The sequence below is a fragment of the Desmodus rotundus genome, chromosome 8 (genome assembly GCF_022682495.2).
Source record: "Desmodus rotundus isolate HL8 chromosome 8, HLdesRot8A.1, whole genome shotgun sequence".
NCBI classification, from domain to species: domain Eukaryota; kingdom Metazoa; phylum Chordata; class Mammalia; order Chiroptera; family Phyllostomidae; genus Desmodus; species Desmodus rotundus.
In genome coordinates, this window is record NC_071394.1 from 127227167 (window position 1) to 127246817 (window position 19651).

Here is a 19651-nt window from a genome sequence, read left to right on the forward strand (position 1 = left end):
CTTTTTTTTTTTAAACCACTTCTGCTTGTAAAGAAAACTGCTGATGTGCTTGTGTGCACTCTCCCCGTGCCCCTCAGAGCCCTGGAGACCAACCGGTACAACCACATCACAGCCACGTACTTCTTGCTCGCCGAAAGGATCCTGAGGGAGAAGCAGGAGAAAGAGATACAAACCAGGTCCGCCAGCCCCAGCAACATCAAGGCCCAGTTTAGGTGAGAAAAAAATCTTCACTGATTTTAGTAAGTTAACGTTTTGAAATAGTGAACTTTGTTCGTTTGTGTGTGTGTCTGTTTAACGCGAGGGAGCACCAGCAGTGACGGTGGCCTCTCCGTGTGGGGGGGTCTGTGTCACCGAGGACGCCCTGCCCTCCAGGGCTCCGTGTGGCTGCGGCCTTGCGGGGAACACACGTTTGGAGAGGCGGCCTCAGGCCAGGGTGTCTGCAGTGATCGCATTAAACTCTTCTAGGTCTGACCTGTATTGACGTACACATTCTTTTCTTTAATTGTTTTATTCCAGGCACAAGGCCAAATTTTTCCTCAGTTATTTGAAATAAATTTTTAAAATAACAAAGCATTTCTGGGCCGTGATGTTATCTCAGGATTGCAGGGTTCGGCACGCAGATCAGCTAGTGGGTGTATTGGCTGCTTGGCCTGGGAGGTCACTCAAATCGCGCTGCCCCAGCGCGCTGATCTGTGCGATGGGGGTGGTGACAGTGAGCGGTCGGTGAATTGAAACCTGTGAAGGACTCCAGCCTGGCTCCTGTGTCTGCTGGCATCGTGGGATACGCCACCCCCACCATCTTCCTCCCCCTCCCTCCTTTCCCGAACTCTCCCTCCCCTCCCCCTCCTCCTCTCCTCCCACCTCCCCAGTGTCTCTTCTTCCTCCGTGTTAGCTTTCCCTTTATAATCAAAGCATAAAAAGAACTATTTTTTAACAACATCATTATGAAATTTATTTAGAATTCATATCCAGATAAAGTAACCCACGGAACTGTAGTCATAAAAAAACAAAGGCTGCTCCCAATTCCTAATAATTCTCCACTTGTACATTCAATTATATATAATACATGTGTGTGAATATGTGGTTATTATTTAAAAGAGGAAGAAAACCACTGGATTTTAAATCCCTTGCAGCCAGCTTGCCGTGTCGGGGGGTTGCTCTGGCTGGAGCAAGAGAAAAGAGGAGTCCTAGGTGGCCAAAGAATCGAGAGTTAGAAGTCTGAACTGGAAACCGAGTTTCAGGGCTGTACTTACGTCCTGATGTGTTTTGGAGTGAAAGTAGGCACGCTGTCTGGCGCCTGCGGACGGGAGTGGTCTGGGCCCCAGGGAGCTGGGGACTCGGCATGAGACGGACCAGGAGAGCGACACTGAGGGTTGGCCAACCTGGCCCTGTCCCGAGCCCTCTGGTGGGAAAGCACAGCCTCAGCATCACCACACGTGGGACCCCCGCTTGAGAGCCACCCTAGGCTTTTGGAGAAGGGACTAATAGGTGGATTTGAGCTACTTTCTGTTCAGTGAAACAGAATAGAGCTCAGCCTGAAGGTGACCAAGTAATAACTGAGTGAAACTGGTTTTACTTTCTCCTAGACCTGCAAAGCCAACAGTAGCCATAAGGAAGTATCAGAGCCTTGCACGCAGTTTTTCCTTTCTCCTGGGGTTCTGGAGCGTTGAGGGCCTTTGTCCTCCTGTGGCCCACTGGCAAGTGGTGGATGTCTGCTTACTTGCCTTCTCTTTATGTCACTGGGACTTTAACGTCAAAGCCCTGGGCCTAACTCGGTCTGCTGCTGAGGGCGCCCTGTGGACAGAGTGACCAGTCCTGAGTCAGGAGACTGGTGATGAAAGCAGCACTTATTTGTTCTGCAGGGGGTGGGGAGCCAGGGTTAGCTGGCTCGCTGCACAGAGTGGGGACACTCTTTGGGTCTTGCCAGTGTAGGAGGGAGCATGGTGTGGTCTCTCTGTCCCCCACGAGCTGACCTTGGCACTGGGGAGGCTCAGTGCCCACTTCCTGTCAGAGCGAGGCAAGGAGAGCCGCTGAGACCCAGCTGCAGGGCTCCAGCCCATGGCAGGCGTTCATTTTGTTCCTTTGGGGGGCTTCAGAGCTTGCAGGGAGACGCCGCTGCCGCGTGGCTGCGCAGCCACGGAATGCAGCCTAGACGCCGCTGTCTTCAAGCTGTGCGACCTTAGGCAGGTGTTTCGGTTGCTTCGTAGGTAAAGAGGGGATGAAGCACCTACCTCGTGGAGTTGTGGGATTAGTTCCTGTCGGGCTGTCAACGCGCCGGCTCTCCTAAGCACTCAGTCAGGGCGACCTGTGTTGTCTGCACACAGTTCTGGTTGGCGAGCTTCCTCCCCTCTGTTGGATGCACCACGCTTTTCTCCCAAGTTGTGCGGGGTTGAGGTAGGTGCTCAGTAGCTGTGGGCTCCCTGACGGCTGCACTAACTCCTGTAACTAGGAGCCGTTGGCTCAGAAGTGGCCGGTGGTGACACTACCTCTGTGGCCCTCCCCATCTGGCTCTGGGGGCGGGGAGCGGAGGAGGTGGAGCCTTCACTGTGTGGTGCCCTCCTGTCCTTCTTGAATAGATGGACTGCCGCTCCGGCGGGTGAGTCAGACGCACGGTCGGCGCCTCGCCCCCACCCCAGGGCCCCCCCAGGATTTGCTGGGCGACCTCCCGAGTGGCCACTGGGCCTGAAGGCAGCGTGTGTGCAGCTCCCACTCTGCAGGACCACGGGGCTCACGGGAGCTGGTGCAGGTGCATCGGTGGAGGGCCCACAACTCGTCCAGAGACGCTGCTTGACCTCAGAAACATCCCTGAACACTCAGCTTTCGCAAACTACCAGGCAGTGACTGTGGCCAACGAACCCCCTCCGTCCTCCAGAGAATACAAGGCCCTAGTTGGGGGAGAGATATCTGTTATAAATCCCTACGAGGTTTATCAAGCTGTAGGTTTAATTGGGGTTTTTCTAGGGTGACATAACTGGTGTGAAATGGAAATGTCAGTGTGGAAGTGGCTGTTTTAAATGTGTCTGGCATCTGCTAGTCCTGGGGCAGAGAGGACAGCTGAGAATTCCAAGATGTTTGTTCACAACCGGCCGGAGACCTCATTTTCCGAAGTCATTGTCTTCGGCTTCCGAGCAGTGTTCTTGTTACCTGGGTGTCTCCAGATTGGGGCATAATATTAAAGCTTAAATAACAGTGGATTTTGCTATCCAGTACTCTGGTGTTGACATGTAAATTAGACATTTATATTTAGCTTTTTGCATGTTTTAATTGGTGAAGGAGAGATTTACATTTGCCAGTGTGCACTCTTCAGTATTCTCATTTAAATTCACTGAACTACTTCCATTTACTTTGCCAAACCAGACGTTGACACCACCCTGGGGCCCTGGAGGACTGGAAGTGTCAGGTGAACGTTATTAGCAGTGACACGCCTTCAGAGGTTGCCACCTGTGACCCAGAGGAGCAGAGTGTGTGTGGTGTCCAGGTTTTGTTCTGGTGGTAACTCCCTTGTGCTTTGAAAGAGCGCGATCTTGTGGTGTAAACTGCTGTGTAGAGGAGTTGCCCTTTGCCCCTTTTCTGACAGCTGTGAGGAAGTTTTTTTCTTTTGGCCAAAAGCCCCAGGCTGACCCCGTTTCAGAACCACCAGCCTGTGGGTTTGAGCCAGTACGTTCGACATAATAACCTGCTTCCACCCAGTTGCGCGGCCTCACGTGGCTTGTCTCTTTCCGTCTCTTCCGCAGGCAGTCGTGGCCCACCAAAATTGACGTGCCCCAGGACCTGGAGGACGACCTCACGGCCACTCCGCTGTCCCACGCGACTGTCCCTCAATCCCCTGCACGGGCTGCCGACAACGTCCTCAATGGCCACAGGAGCAAAGGCTTGTGCGACCCGGCGAAGAAGGACGACCTGCCTGAGCTGGCCGGGCCGGCCCTGGCCGTGGCGCCGCCGGCCAGCCTGAAACCCGCGGCCAGCGGGCGGAAGTGCCTGTTCCGGGTGGAAGAGGACGAAGAGGAAGATGAGGAGGACAAGAAACCCATGTCCCTCTCCACGCAGGTGGTTCTGCGCCGCAAGCCTTCGGTGACCAACCGCCTGACGTCGAGGAAGAGCGCGCCGGTCCTGAACCAGATCTTTGAGGAGGGCGAGTCGGACGACGAGTTCGACATGGATGAGAACCTGCCCCCCAAGCTGAGCAGGTTGAAGATGAACATCGCCTCCCCGGGGACGGTGCACAAGCGCTACCACCGCAGGAAAAGCCAGGGCCGCGGGTCCAGCTGCAGCAGCTCAGAGACCAGCGACGACGACTCGGAGAGCCGCCGGCGGCTCGATAAGGACAGCGGCTTCCCCTACTCCTGGCACCGCCGGGACAGCAGCGAGGGGCCGCCGGGCAGCGAGGGCGATGGTGGCGGCCAGAGCAAGCCAAGCCCCGGCAGCGGCGGCGCGGACAGGGCCAGCCCCAGCGAGGGTGGCACAGGTGGGGGCAGCGCATCGGGCGGCTCGGGTGGCACCCCGGGCGGCACGTCGGGCAGCGCGCGCCGCTGCGCGGGCCCTGCCAACTCCAGTGCCACACAGCTGGCAGCACGCAGTGCCGGGGAGCTGGTGCAGAGCCTCAAACTCATGGGCCTGTGCCTGGGCTCCCAGCTCCACGGGGGCACTAAGTACATTATCGACCCACAGCACGGCCTGACCTTCTCCAGCGTCAAGGTCCAGGAGAAGTCCTCGTGGAAAATGTGCATCAGCTCCGCCGGGAACGCGGGCCAGGCGCCCGCAGTGGGCGGCATCAAGTTTTTCTCCGACCACGTGGCGGCCGGCACGGCTGAGTTAGAACGGATAAAGAGCAAGAACCTGAAAAATAACGTGCTCCAGCTACCTCTGTGTGAAAAGACCATCTCTGTGAACATCCAGCGGAACCCTAAGGAGGGGCTGCTGTGCGCCTCCAGCCAGGCCAGCTGCTGCCACGTCATTTGACTGCGAGGCCAGGCCACCGGACGCTTCCTGCCGGCAGCCAGGAGGACCGTTCCCTCACTGTCTCCTTTCCGGTTTTGCTATTTTACAGCGGGCAATTATTTATTACTTTTTCATTTGTTCGCCTGGCGATGTGACAATGCATGGTCTTTGTGCATGCTGCTGCTAGACACTGCCTTTCTTTTCCAGCCGAGCAGTCTGCTGTGTCATTTTTACATTCACGATTTCAATGTTGATGACCAGGAGTAAATTAAAATGTGTATTTGGAACCTAATGTAAGTGGAGCACTTAGAAATTTGATGTTCCGCACTTAACCTGGAGAGAGGAGAAAATGCTTTTGTTTCCTTGTTGAAAAATCTAAATTCCTGTCCCGACCTTCCGGTGTTACAGAAACCCCGTGCTCTGGGGCACACACACGCTGATGTCCGAGACAGAACCAAAGCAATAACGGTGTGACGCCCACAGGCCTGGAGCCCGCCCGCCCGCTGACGGGCGTGCGCCTGCTGGCCTTCTGGGGCCTGTGCGGGGCGGAGTACAGCCAGCATCCGCACCGGAACCTCAAACCGCGATTTCTGCATACCCACACCTGTTTGTCTTAAGCTATAGTGTGAAAAAAGGTTTGGGCTCTTAAAAGTTAACTGAAAAAGATTTTCTTGTTTTGTAATAGGTGAGATAAAGTACTTAGATTTATAAGGCAGCTTTCCCTGTAGTGGTAAATTACAAGCAGACAATCTTCTTTCGTAATGTGATGAAGTGAACTGATGATGTCTTAACTCTAGTGGCAGAGTGTATGTCTGTTTCACAGAGCAGGATGACGCTCTGTGTAAATTCCTCCGCGTAGGGCACGGCCCAGGGTTTCCTTTAGGACGGGGCAGGCGGAAGACACCGTGGGGCCGCGCACGGAAGCAAAGGCGCACACAGAGGTAGGCAAAGTCAAAAGCCCATCAGCTTCCAAAACATACATACATGGATTTGATTTTAGGGGGGTTGGTAATTAGGTTGCCTCTTTCGTTATAGCCATTTTACATCCTTTAGCTCAATTAGCTATGGACATTGGCTGATCGGAAATTACACACGAAAGGGTAGAATTCACACATACAGCAAACAAACGCACAGAGCCTGCGTTGTCTGTGTGTGTGTGTGTGTTTTGCTGGAAGTGTTTTTCACTTTGCCTTCCTGCCAAAACAGCAATCAAAGAACTCTCGCTTAAACTACTCCTGTACAAAGACTACTTCTGACCAGATAATCATCTTTCCTGACATTTTATTTGTGGGACACAGTATGTCACAGATAGCTGATCTGGGGAGGGGCCAGGTGCCACTTTGTCCTGCTGTGCCCTGTGCTTGTCCACCCTGGGGCTGGGATGCGGCAGGGCCCGGGGCCGTCTCCGAAGCGCCAGTCTGCTGGTCGCAGAGTGGGCAGAGCGCCTAGGGGCGGCGTGCCCTGGGTCACGGTTCCTCCAAGGATACACTGATCTTGCTACTTTAGTATTTACATATTTTACTCAGAACTCTGAATTTCACTGTATACTTACTAAACTAAGTAAAGACGAGACTTAAAAATACTTCTTTTACTTTCTAGACCTAGGCTAGGTATGTTTTAAGCTATAGCTCTAGTTCATTGTGATATTTATAATCGAAAGCTACAAGAATAGATGTGTGGGTGAAGCCATAGAACACATTTGCTTGAAATTCTTGAGCAGGGATCTTCTAAAGGGCCAGAAACAAGATGTGTGGTTCACAGAGATAGTGAGCGTAACATCTGTATTAAACATAGGAGAGAAGTTTATAAAAAAGGGCATTGGCAATAAACTCTTTGTTGCAGCTGTTTTCCAAGTAATGTAAATACTTTTTCCTGTGATTATGTATAGCCTTGGAATGGCACCTTTTGACCCATACGTGTTTGGTTTTCAATGGTTTTTTTATATTCAGATGTATATATGGTGCTTACGTTAGGATCAGCAGTGTTGACCGTCCATGCTGCATAGCTGTGTGGTAGCCTTACTAGTTGTGTGTGGTTGGTTGGCCCTCCGGGTATACACACGTTAGTCTGAGCGGCGTCTTACTCGTGTGTCCATACGTGGGTGGTTGTGCATGTGTTGTATGTCATAGTGTGTCATCACATAAAAGGGAGGGAGCGAACAACCATTACATTAAGATAATATTGGACCAAACTACTTACTTGCTCTAAACAGTTTCCTGTACCCCTTAACCTGTCTTCAGAAGTTGCATAGAGTTATAGTAGTGTGTAAGTTAAATATTGTGGACAATTATTCTTGTATTTTTCTGTATGTGTGTGTATATATATACATATACGTGTATATATATAAAAAATTATGTACTTCTGGCAACTCTATCTGTATTTAAAGATGTGACAATCTCGACACCGATACTAAGGATAGTCGTGAGACTGAATCAAGTGACAGATATTTCTATCGAGTGAGAATCGATGTGTGTTAAGAGGGTACAGAATTATCAGCCGATTTGGTCAGTTGCTTCCACTGCTGGTTGGTTTTCCTCATTGTGTAAACATTGGCAGGTATGTGACAAATGGGAAAAAACCCAAACAATAAAGTGGCATATTGGTGTTCGGCAATGTAAACCGTGTCCTGGGTTCTGTTTCTTCTCGCGAACTCAGCCTCGTCTGTAGTCCCAGCCCGGGTTAGACGCAGCCTTCCACACGCTGCGCCCCGCCTCGCCACCGTGCCTGGAAGAGACACTCCTGGTGACGGCCTCGGCGGGTCCCAGCACTGCCCGGCCATTGCACTTCATTTCCCCGCGTTGGCTTTCCTTACCCCACTCGCTGGCCACCACGCGTCCTCAAACCGAAAACACTGAAGCACTGAGAGCTGCCACAAGTCCCCACCCCTGCCTTCCCGCCTTCGTGTGTCTGCAGCCCTCCCTCCTGCTGTTGGTCCCAAGGGTGGCCCCTGCCCTGGCACCCTGACACTTCACGGCTGTGAGGGGGGCGGCCCCGGGGACATGTGATCCTCTCGCACCATCGGTCTTTGCGTCTCTGCCAGACCGTTGCTAACAGCAGGCAAGTAAAACACGACTCGTTCCCCTCGTTCTCTCTCTGGAGCGGTGCCACACCGCTCTGTTCCTCTTCTCCGCTCTTGTGACCCCTTCCCACCAGGCTTCTGCACCAAAAATCAGCGGTGACCTCCACGAGCTAATCCCAGTGGTCAATTTTTAATAAAACAACTGAGATTTAATCCCATACCACTGGTTAAATTGCACATTAAATCGCTCAGTTTAATGCTTTTAGCATATTCTGAGTGTGCAACCATTACCATAAACCCCAAAAGAAATCTTAAGTCCATTAGCACATCCTGCCTTTCTCCTCAACTCCCCACCCAGCCTCGGCCCTAGGCGACCGCTAACCCCGCGGTCCAAGTCAGACCCACGTTCGGTGTGGTGAGCTGATCCCACTTCCTCGCGAACTTCCCATCCTTCAGGACCTGCTTCTCCCTTGTGGCTGTTCCGTCACTAGCTTCCCATTCTGACTTCCAATCGTGAAATGCCCAGCGGTTCAGTCCTGGATCCCTACTCCCTGCTCTCAGTCTCTCCGCCCCATGGAGTCTGTCGTCTGCAGGGAGAGCCCAAAGTACACAGAGCCCACATTTCTCCCAGGGACACTAGGTGCCAACTACTTATTTGACCTTGCTACTTGGATGTGTCTAATAAGCACGTCAATTTTTCCAAAACTCCTACTACTCTTCCCCCTCCAATCCCTACCCTCTAGCATCCCCACCTGATAAACGGTAACTTTAAACCTTCGTTAGCTGTGCCCAAGCGCTGAACCTTGCCCCCCCTCCATCCAATCCCTCCGCAGATCTTACCCACCACTCAGAAACCGGCCCCTCACAGCCTCCCGCTGGCACTGGTCTGTGACATGATTGCTCATCTGACAACTGTGAATGTCTCTCAAAGGGCCTTGCTTTTGCTCGTTTTTCTTTGGTCTGTTTCCCATCCAGCAGTGTTAGTGATCCTTTTTCTGTCACGTCTTGAAAGGTGTTTAATTTCCACGTGTTTGGGATTTTTCACATAAGCTTCTGTCCTTGGTTTCTAGTGGAATTGTTTTGGTCAGAAATTGTGCTTTGTGTATTTTAGACCTTTTACAACTTAGTACTGAACTTGTACGGCCCAGCCGATGGCCGGCCTATGTTGGTGAATGTTTTCGTGTTTGAAAAGTGCTGCGGTTGGTGATGTGTTTTATATAACATGCCAATTAGTTCAAGTTGATGGATAATGCCATTCGAGTCTTCTATATCCTTATTGATTTTCTGTCTCATATCAATTACCAAGAGAGGAGTGTAGAAATCCCACTATAATTGTGGGTTTGTCTACTCCTTTTAGTTCTGTCATGAGTTTTACTTCATGAAATTTGAGGTTCTGGTGTTAGGTACATGCACATTTATGGTTGTTAAGTTTTCTTGATGAATCGATCCGTGTTGCCATTATGAAATGTTGCTCTCTATCCTGGTAAACTCTTCGTCCTGAAATCTTCTTGGTGTGATATTAACGTAGCCACTGTAGCTTTCTTTGACGTGTGGGAGTGTATCCTTGCCCGTGTTTTTACTTTTAACCTGTGTCTTTATACATAAAGTAGGTTCAGTTTGGTTTGGTTTGTAGGCAGCATATGGTTGGGTCTTCCTTTTTTACCCAATCACAAATCTTTGTCTCCTATTTGGAGTGTTTGGGCCAATTACATTTAGTGTAATTACTAAGATGGTTGAGTTTAAATCTACCATTTTTTTTTTAGATATTTTCTATTTGTCTCATGTATTCTTTGTTTCTTTTTCCTGCTTTTAGTACCTTCTTTTGGGTTAACTTGGCACTTTTTATTGGCTTACTGGTTGTGCCTCTTGATTTTTTACTGTTTGCTGTGGGGAAGATATACGAGGTCTGTCCACAAGGTATCCAGCCATGTAATATGAAAAATAGAGACACTTATCGAAGATGTAAGACACAAGAAACATTGTACACAGGACAATGACACCTCAGTCCCCCTTCAAAGTAGGCACCTTGGGGCCTCACACAGTTCTCCCAATCACCATCAGCTGCCCTGTCATATTTTCCTGAATCTCATCAATGGTCTGAAATCTCTTCCCTTTCAAAAGTGATTTTAGTTTTGGGAAAAGCCAGAAGTTTCTGGGCGCCAAATCTGGGCTGTGGGGGGGCTGAGTCACCTGAGTGATTTGATGTTTCGCCAAAAAAATCTTGACGAGACGTGATGCGTGAGCAGATGTTGTCCTGATGAAGCTGCCGGTCACCAGTTGCCCATAGCTGCTGCCTTCTGAGTCATCCAAATAGTTTCCGTGGAGGAATGTTCAAGCTTAATGAAAAGTTGGATGCAGATTCGTTGCTCTACTCACTCGGTCATTTTTAATGCGATGGCCACACAGTACACATGCTCACTCAATGGCTAGTACAGTGAAGTCATCGTTGTTCACGCATGCACATTCCAGTCCACTCTCCCTGGCAGCCAGGTTACATCGATGTTATAGAAACCATTCTCATTATATTAACAACGGCTGGACTTTCTCCCGGGAGACCTCGTGTAGGTATTCACAGTCCACCTCGAAGTAGAAGGACTCCGGGTAGGATGTGAGAACCTTACAACTGCAGATTTCCCTCCGTTCTTTGTGCTGTTGTCAGACATTTCGTTTTACATATGCACACGTGTTTTTGTTTTAAGTCGTTTTGTTTTTTAAGAGATGGAACGGGAGGGGGGCAATCTTGTTTTACCTGCATCGCTATCATTCGTGGCTCACTCCTTTCCTTGTGGACATCCTCGTTGTGCTGTTTCGTTCTGTCTGTGCAACTTCGGCTTTTCCTGCAGGCAGGCCTGCCGGCGATAGTCTGTCAGCTTGCTCGTCTGAAAAAGCATTTTTACTTTATTCCTGAAGGAGATTTTCACTGAGTACAGAATTCTAGGCAGGCAGTTTATTTTTGATTGCAGTGCCGGACACGGAATGTTACATTGTTGAGTGCTGAATTCTGTATTCACGTAAGAGCGGTCGGATCTTGTTCTGGTGTAAAGTCACCTGGAGTCAGGTGGGTCCTTTGGGGGTTTGCTTCTAAAGTCTCAGGGCAGATCCAGAGCAGTCTTTAGGGCTGATTGGCCTCCCCCCGAGGCAGTACCCTCCTAAGCACTCACCGAAGTGTTTCCACGCCGGCTAGTGGGAACAGAAGCTGTTCCTGGCTTTGCGTAAGTTCAGCGCATGGACGAGCCTGCTGCTTTCCGGGGCTTCTTCCTCCAGCCCCAGGTGGCTTCCTCACAGGTGTGTGCCCATCGGCGCTCTCTGAGACTGCAGGTTTCCGGAGCTGCTCCCTCTCTGCAGCTGGTGCCAGCTTTCTGCCTCATGTTCTGGGGGTGGGAGGAGCAGAGGTTATTTTGGGTGGCTCTTGGGTCCCCATTAGGGTGGAGACATACGTGGTTTCCATTTTTCGAGCCAGACAGGGATGCAAAGGGAGGTGGGTTTCATGTCTCCACACTGGGCCCCTGGTTAATTGCTGAGCACTCTACGGTGTCTTCCTGGTACTGAGCCGCACTTTATCATGAGCACTCGGCTGCAAGCTCTCCACACCTTGGGCTGGCCCTGCAGCCACGGGCCTTTAGAGATTAGTGGAGGGGGGGGGTCCTCCCTCCTCGACAGGGTCAGTAGATATGGACTTGCCCAGCTCCGCCCCTTCTGCATCCTCCTGCCTGGGCCTCCATTCTCGGGTATAAACCAGGGAAGGCAATGGGTAGGCAGAACCGTGTGACCGGTTGGGGCTGTGGGCCCTGCGCCCTGAGGAAGTTCCTAGCACTGAGAGAGGGAGGCCGGGATTTCTGCGAACCACCTGTCAGCATCACCTGGGCTGCAAGCTCTCCCACATTCTCCAGTCGGTCACGTGGCCCACACACCCATGATCTGAGGACAGCACCCTCCTCGTGCGTGAAGCCAGGCTGTGGGTGGCGGGGAGGGACGGCATCGTCCTAGATTCTCCCCCAATTCTGTCAAGATGGTAAGAGCTGCAGGGTGTGGAACTGCTCCTCCCACCACCGCTCCTGAGCACCTGCCGCCAGCTGGATGCCGCCCACGCCGAATGCTGGGGCACCGGGGAAACCTGGGGGCCTAGCGGACCCATGTAGCACCCCCTTCCTGCTCACCTCCCTCTTGGCCCAACCTGACTACCCCACACCCATCCTCCTCCTCCCCGGGGCCCCGGGCAGCCCCAGTGGAGGTGGTCCCTGGGCGTCCCTGCTGTCCCCAGGGGTCCCTGTCCCCTTGCATGACTGGCCTCATGCTGGCTAAGTGTGTGGTTCTGCCTGGTCGGACTCAGGAAGGGCACAGGGAAGCTTCTGGGAACGAGTCACAAGCACAGGGAGCCCGGGCTCTGTGCCGGCACGTCAGGGGCGAGGAAGGCCCCTTGGAGAGAGGCTGCCGGCCCCACGGCAGCTGTGAGCCCACGGGCAAGGAGATGAGCGGATGGGTTTACCTCACACCGACTGCATTCACGTGACCGGGGGACACGGAGAGGGCTGGGACCCCGGAACATAGGCTCCTGGGCTGGGACTGTGAGGTGGCTCAGGGGCAGGACCACAGGGGCAGCGACCGTCCACTGGTGTTTCGAGCAGGAGCATGTTCTAGAAAGCACTCGTCGAGCCTCAAACTACCACTGAATACACACGTTTGCCTCAGAGTGCCCCGGGCCCAGCGGGGCCAGGGCGTGCTGGCCAGCACAGTGGTTGGCAGGGCCAACTGAACAGCCAGGAGTGGCAGGCGGGGGAGTCAGGGCTCCCAAAAATGTGATGCTTGAAAGGGCCACTGAGGCCACCCCCATCTTCATGTGCGGGGAGGCAATGGGCTGGGCCTCTGAGGGAGGGAGACAGGGCTAACTCGGAGGCCCCTCAGTCCCTCCCTGGTCATCCCAGCCTCCCCAGGTGGCCAAGGCGCCCGCTGCTTTCGGAGTGGAAGTGCCCACCGTCTGCAGTGTCCCAGCTGTGAAGCACATGGGCCCTGGGGGGAGGGCTGGCTGCTTCACCAGGCAGAGTTGGAACGGGGCAGGAGGAGGAAGTCAGGCCCTGCCCTGGCAGGTGGTCCTCAGTCCTAGCCTGGCTCCAGTCGCTGCCTTGTGCCTGCAGGGCCATACCTGTGAAGAGGCACAGCCCCACAGAAACAGCCAGGGAGGGGACAGCACTCCTGGCCAAGACTGGCCCCCTCTCCGCAGGTTCAGCCCATACCATGTGCCAGGTGTGGCAGCTGGCCTTCAGCCTGGCGCCCTGTGCCATGGAAGCAGCCCGCGGGGCAGGCTCTAGGGGCAGCACAGCCTCCCGAGGATCCCCCGAGTCTGGCTGCAGGCTTTGGAAGTGGTAGCCAGGGGCTGGCCCCACGCTCAGCTCCCCACCTCAGCTCCACCATCAGTGAACTCCTTGAGCCCCTCCCAGGACCCAGCAGCCCTCTCAGCTCACACATGGGAAATAAGAGTCGGAGAGGAGTGTGCTGCCTTTAATAGCTCAGTTACTGCTGTTTCTGCTGATGAAGTGTCTTAACATATTGCAAAGTAGGACGAGGAATGATCGGGCATTGGAAACGCTGCCTTGTGTACACCCTTCACCCCTCAGAACAGCTCACACACCAGCCCGCCACCCTACTCCATGGGTCCCTGGGCTGCGTGGGGTGTGGGTGTGACTGTCACCTGTCACTATAAGGGGCACCACCCACCCGAGACACTCAGGAGGGCAGCGGTGGCTCTGGAGCAAGGGCAGGCGTGTGGAGTGGACTGTGGGGCTTGGGCAGGGTGGGGTGGGGAACCGCCAGGAGCAGGGGCCTGGCCGCCCTCTCCACCAGCTCTCAGCTGGGACGGGGCAGAGGGAGGAGGCCAGGCGCCTGCCATGGGGGAGCTGCTTCGTGTGGCCGAGCCTCGGGTCTGGGCTGGAGCTGCAACGCCGTGCCAGGCACCCTCTGCTTGCGCTCAGGTCGCCGTCCCCTTCCCGCCTCCGTCCTGCACATCCTCCTTCAGGTTCTCAGCCACAAGCTTCATTTGCTGTTGAGAGAACACGGGACACGGATGAGCCTGGCAAGCCCAAGTGGTGGCACCTCAGGGGTGGACGGGCTCCCACCCTTTGCGAGGGGACCGTGCTCCTTTATCTCTGTCAAAGCAAAGCCCCTGGCCCTGCAGAGGCCATACCCTCTGATGCTGCCCGAGGCTCCCTGTACGTCCAGAGCCTCTGCTTCCGGACCCGATGAGAGGGGGCCCAGTACACATGGGAGCCCAGTTGGTGGGGATTTAAAGACACTGAACTGAGAGCAGCTGACACCTCCTGCCCCCAGGCCTGCGGACCAGGAAGGACAGAGCAGGGCGTCTGCAGCCCTGACCTGGGCCACGTCCTGGCTCTGCCTCTGTGAACGTGGCAACGTGACCTCCCCGCGCCCTGGTTTCCACGCCTGCAGCGTGGGAGCGCATTCTGCAGGGTGGCTGCGAGGGTTACAGCTCACGGGGTCCCTGGTCCACAGAAGATGCTCCGAAACAGCAATTCTACTGGCCCTTTGTCCCTACAGCCATAGGGCCCAGCACCCCCATCCAGTACATCCTATGAAGTCTCCCAAGGGCAAGGCCAGGATGGGGGCCCAGCCTGCCAGGCTCAGAGGAGGGGCTTGAGGGAAGGAACTCCCACCCCAGGACTGAGTCACTGTGGGGGAGGAGGTCCTGCGGCTCCCTCCGCCCCCTCACCCCAGGCCCCTCAGGCCTCCTCTGTCCTGTGGGTGCTGGAGCCACCCCACAAGCTCTGCTCTGTGTGCTGAATAAATGAGTAATTACTTTGGAATTTGGCTGAAAACACACACAGAGATTTTTGATAACAACTATGTACTTATGGGAAAAACAAAACTCTGAGACAAGCCCTGCTGGTGCCCTGGGCATCTGGCTGTTCGTCCTGGGAGCCCACGGGCCACATGCAGCCGCAGGCGTCACCAGGCTCCCTCAGGCTCTCAGGGAGCAGAGGCCCTCCCATAGACTGGGCAGCAGAAGCCTCAGCCTCCTTCACCCTGATTTCCCTCTCGGGGGCACCCCAATGCCCTGGGGCAGCGCTCACATTTTCTGAGCCTGGTCTATCTTCCACAGAGGGGCGCAGAGAGGGCCCCGGAGGCCAGAGGCCGGCCCCTCTCTATTTGGGATGGGAGGGGCCTGCCCGGCCCATACTCGGCCACAGGGAAGCAGGGTTCAGCACAGGGCTTCTGATGGGAAAGGGGATGTGGCCGGGTCATGGTGACGTGTGCAGGTGGGGGTAGCATTCCCGCAGGCTGAGAGTAGAGGGTGGCAGTGGCCTAAAGACACACCTGCCCGAAGGATGCACAGCTGCACTGTGTACGAGGCCTTCAGCCCGACGGGACAATGGAGGTGGTTTGATTTAGTTCACAAACTGGGACGGGGAGGGGGACCACCCCGAGTCTCCCCGGAAGTCCCAGTTTGCATCCCCTACCTTCTCTGTTACTGAACTTCCTGTTCCCACACCAGCCCACTCTGCCTGTTAACTGTGACATATCCCCACCCAGGAAAAATGCAGTATTGCAGCAGAGAGTCTCTGCAGACACTTCCACCTGGTGTCACTGGATACTTCTGAGACCTTTAAAAATGCCTTTTTATGAGAAAGAGAGAGAGAGAAGATATGAATCTATTTCCGAATTTGACAAGTAACCATAAGAAATTAAAGGCTAAATAAATTTAACTAAACTAGATCCGTGTGAGGATAAAACATCCCCTAGCTTGTCACAGAATCTTCCAGCCACATGTCCCCAGCATTCCACATGGGGAGGAAAATCAAAATGGGTTTGACCAAATGTGTTATGATTCAAAAGAGCCTTTGAGGCTCTTTGTGAGGTGCAAATTGCCCCCCTATTTATGTGGGTGGCCACGGCTGGGAGCCCCCTGCATCAGGCCAGACTGTGGAGGCTGCAGGCAGGCTCAGGGGGGGCCTCGTGCCGCATGGCTGGAGGGTGGGGTCCGTCGGATGGGCTCTCTCCCCCAGACTACCCCGTCCTAAGTGGCTTCAGTGTAACTTTTTGGAGATGCCCCTTCCCTCAGGCCCAAGGTCAGGGGTGGTGGTGCAGGGTGGTGGTTAACCCAGGCTGGGGAAAGGGCCTCAAAACCCTCTCAGCTGGGCTCCTTCCCACCTGCACTGCAGGCCCGCTCGCTCGGGGCAGCTCCAAAGAGGCGGGGCACTCCCAGGAGTCACGGAATTGTCTGCGCTGAACTGCAGGGCTCGCAGCAGAGCCAGGAGATGCCCCGGGCCAGGTGCCACCAGCAGTGTGCTCGCCAGCACCCGCCTCCTCCTCTGACCCCGAGCAGGGCCCATCAGGGTCAATCAGCCCCAGGGTCCAGTGGGTTGGGTCCCTCAGGGCTGGATCTGTGATCCCCAAAGGGAATGTCACAGGAATGAGTGTGCTCCTGGTGGCCTTCACCAAGCTGGGTGGGGACGGGGGGTGGAGGCGGCACTGGGGCTTGTCTCCCTACGTCTCCTGCACTACCTGGCAGACACTCTGACCCGACAGCAGCATCAGACCTGAAAGCCTGTGGCTAAAGCTGGAAGAAAACCCAAGCGGTTTAGAGGACACGAGCTGCAACAGCCATGTGCCAAGACAGGGCGTTAGGTTGGTTCTGAGGTCCGCGAGTGACCTGCGAACCTTTCCCGTGCCAACGGGTGGGCGGGCGGGCAGCCCCCGCTGCTCCTGCCTGAAAGATGGTGTCCAAAGCCATCGGCAGTGAGGCGGCTTCCATTGGGTAAAGCAGCTCTGTCTACTGCTCCTGGGCCAGGGCTCCCTCAGTCTGCCCCCAGGCACCTGGTACCAGAACCGCCCCACCCTGTCTGCCCTCCTGGGGAAGAGGTGCCGGGAGGCCGAGCCCCAGCCCACTCCCACACCCGCCGCTGACTCAGGGGACCAGCAAGCTCGGAAGAACCCACTCACTCCAGAAGCACAGAGCTCCTGGCCTGGAGGAGCACCGATGAGGGCTGGGTCCCAAGGTGACAGGAGTCCCGCGCCCTTGTCAACTGCAGACTCAGTAACTGCTCACCGCCTGGTGTGTAGTGGGGCCCAGGACTCTGAATTTTTAACACGCCCTGGAAGTTTCTCCCGGACAAGGCCAGGCTAGGCGTCGCTGATTTGCTGTCTGCCACCTCTCACAAATAGGCAAGCTGGCTCCCAGGCCGGGCTGCGTTTTGGAGGGCAGGGTCCAGCCTGCTGGCCTGGGCACCAGGCGGCTCCTGCAGCTCAGCAATTCGGCTCCTCTTTACCTGCCCTGCCTGGGGGTTTATCCCCTTAAAATAAATCTGGCTTCTTTGGGGTTCTTAAATTAAAACCTTATTAAACGCAGAAGCAGATAATAGTGCTGACTTCTTTCCTGCAAAGAGCATCAGATGGAGAACAAAATCTTCCCCAACTCGTGACTCATTAAAACACTCATGTTCCAAATGACTAAAAAGCACGGATTGATTTTTTGCATCCTGATTACTAATGGTTAAAATAGGAACCTAATAATCACGAAGTGTGTTGGCCTATCAGCAGCCTAACCTGAGAAAGAATGTGCAGCCTGTCCCCTTTCCAGACAAGCGCCGGAGTGTTTTCCGCGGCCTGCGGTGTTTTCCCGGGCCCGGGGACAGCCCCTGGACCTCCCTCCCCAGACTCTGGGCTCCAGGCAGCGGACACTCCCTGGCTGGGCCACAGTCCACATCATCGGGATCCCCCTATTCGCAGCAGGCTGCAAGTCACAACTGATTGATTACATTATTGCCCCAGCTGAAACCTGTTAGGATCTACTCCATCGGCTGTTCCCCCACAAAGCAACAACCACCTACAGAAGGTCCCCGTCTGAGGACAGAGTCTCCCACTGCTTACGGGTTGGGGGGGGGGCTCCCTGCAGGAGCCAGGGCCCAGCCGGCGCTCTCAGCAGCTGGGAGGGAGCCTGGCTGCTGGCCTCAGGGGCCTGGCCTTCCTGGGGCAACAGCTCAGGCAGGAACTGGCTTCTCAGGCCACTTCAGTTTCAGCACAGCACCTGGGGCCTGGGGTGCCCCGCCCCTCCGAGCCACAGGTGCATGGGCCTGCTGGGAGAGCACAGCAACCAGCCTCCCTGCTTCCCCAGCCCTTCCATTCTGATCTGATGAAAGGCTGAGTGTGGTCTGGGCTTTGCAAGCTCCTCCAGGTGACTCTGATGCAGCTGGGTGAACCACTGCCTGGAAGGAAGCTGCTTCTCCAGCTCTGCCTGGAGCAGGGCGGGGCGGGCAGGAAGGAAGCCGATGGGCGCCTCCCTCCTGCACAGCTGTGCCTGTGCAGCCTGGCAAGGGCCTCTCCATCCGAGTCACTGACAAGGCCAAGCTACTGGTGTGAGGTCCTGTTGGGTTGGCCAAAAAGTCCATGTGGTTTTTCTGTAAAATAAAGGCACATTTTTCATTTTCACCAATAAATTTATTGATTTGGATATTTTGACTATGTCAGCTATCTCCTGTTGACTGTTCTCAATTAATGTCTCAATTTGATCGCTCTCAACTTCAGCTGGTCTACCCAAGCGTGGAGCATCGTCCAGCGAGAAATCTCCAGTGTGAAACTTCGCAAACCACTTTTGACACATTCGATCGGTCACAGCACCTTCTCCACGCTCTGCACAAATCTTTTTCTGCATTTCAGTTGTGTTTTTATCTTTCTTGAAATTTTAATAAAGCATAATATGCCAAAAATGTTGCTTATTTTCTTCCATCGTCAATATTAAAATGGCTACACCAATTTTGATGTTTTTAAATGCATGCTGATATGACAGCTGTCACAACACAATCTAACAAAACTGTTTCGAATGGAGTTAAAGACAGCTAAGCGCTACTAGAGCCACTGTACAGAAAAACAAAACCAGACGAACGTGTTGGCCAACCCAGCAGCTGGAATCGGAGCAGCATTAAGCGAAGGCCTGGCGACTCGGGGGAAGGGAAGGGAAGCCCAGGCCTTCTAAGCACCACACTCTGACAAAGACTGTTTTCATTGTTCCACCTGGAGCCCAGTGCACCTCAAACAGCAGGATTCTGAACACACCCTAATGGAAGGACTCGGAACACGGCTCCTGCGAGCCCAGAGCAGCAGGGGGAGGGCAGCAAGGCGCAGGGCAGAGTCCCTCAGGCTGTCCAGGGAGGAGTTACACACAGGGCCTCTCCCTCTGCAGGGCTTGGCTGGTTCATTTTAACATCTGACAAAATGTAGACGCTGGCCGACAACCCAACAGGCCAGTGCTCTGACCCCACCTCCCCATCTCAGGACCACTCCTCCAGCTGCTGAGACCTAGACCTCCCCTGCTGTCCCACGGCTGCCTTCCAGCCCTTCCTGTTTCAGACTGCTACTGGGTCCTGGCGACAGCACCCACCAAGCACACCCCACCTCAGGGCTGCCCCTCCTCTCCACTGAACCAGCTCCCAGACTCTCCCACACTTGTCAAAAAGCAGCTTAAGCCACGCTGTAAAACGGGACCAGAACATGCTACATGACATGGGTGAACTTGGGTGTCCTTGGTTCTGTAGGCGAGGCCAGTATCACCGAATTCAGCTGTGTTAGTGGGGAAAAAAAGCTGTTTGGGAATTCAGAAAGAGAATAAAAGCTGGGACCAGGATGCTGTAGTTCTTTCTGCATAACACAGCTGGAAGAGCTTGCCAGGCAGGAGCAGGGAAATGCACA

General features: G+C 54.3%; 2 protein-coding genes across 6 annotated transcripts in view; one reads left to right on the top strand and one right to left on the bottom strand.

The window, feature by feature from the left end:
- The window catches only part of SNRK (SNF related kinase), a 39531-nt gene extending 31979 nt beyond the window's left edge, over positions 1–7552 (top strand). For all 4 annotated transcript variants that reach the window (XM_053929626.1, XM_053929627.1, XM_045199738.2 and 1 more), the window contains 2 exons: positions 78–212; positions 3735–7552. In XM_053929626.1, the coding sequence (XP_053785601.1) occupies positions 78–212; positions 3735–4959 (1360 nt within the window). In that variant the 3' untranslated portion in view covers positions 4960–7552. The remainder of the gene's footprint in view (positions 1–77; positions 213–3734) is intronic.
- Positions 7553–13432: 5880 nt separating this feature from the next.
- The window catches only part of ANO10 (anoctamin 10), a 110960-nt gene continuing 104741 nt past the window's right edge, over positions 13433–19651 (bottom strand). For both annotated transcript variants that reach the window (XM_053929916.1, XM_053929914.2), the window contains exon 13: positions 13433–13991. In XM_053929916.1, coding sequence (XP_053785891.1) covers positions 13920–13991 — 72 coding nt within the window. In that variant the 3' untranslated portion in view covers positions 13433–13919. The remainder of the gene's footprint in view (positions 13992–19651) is intronic.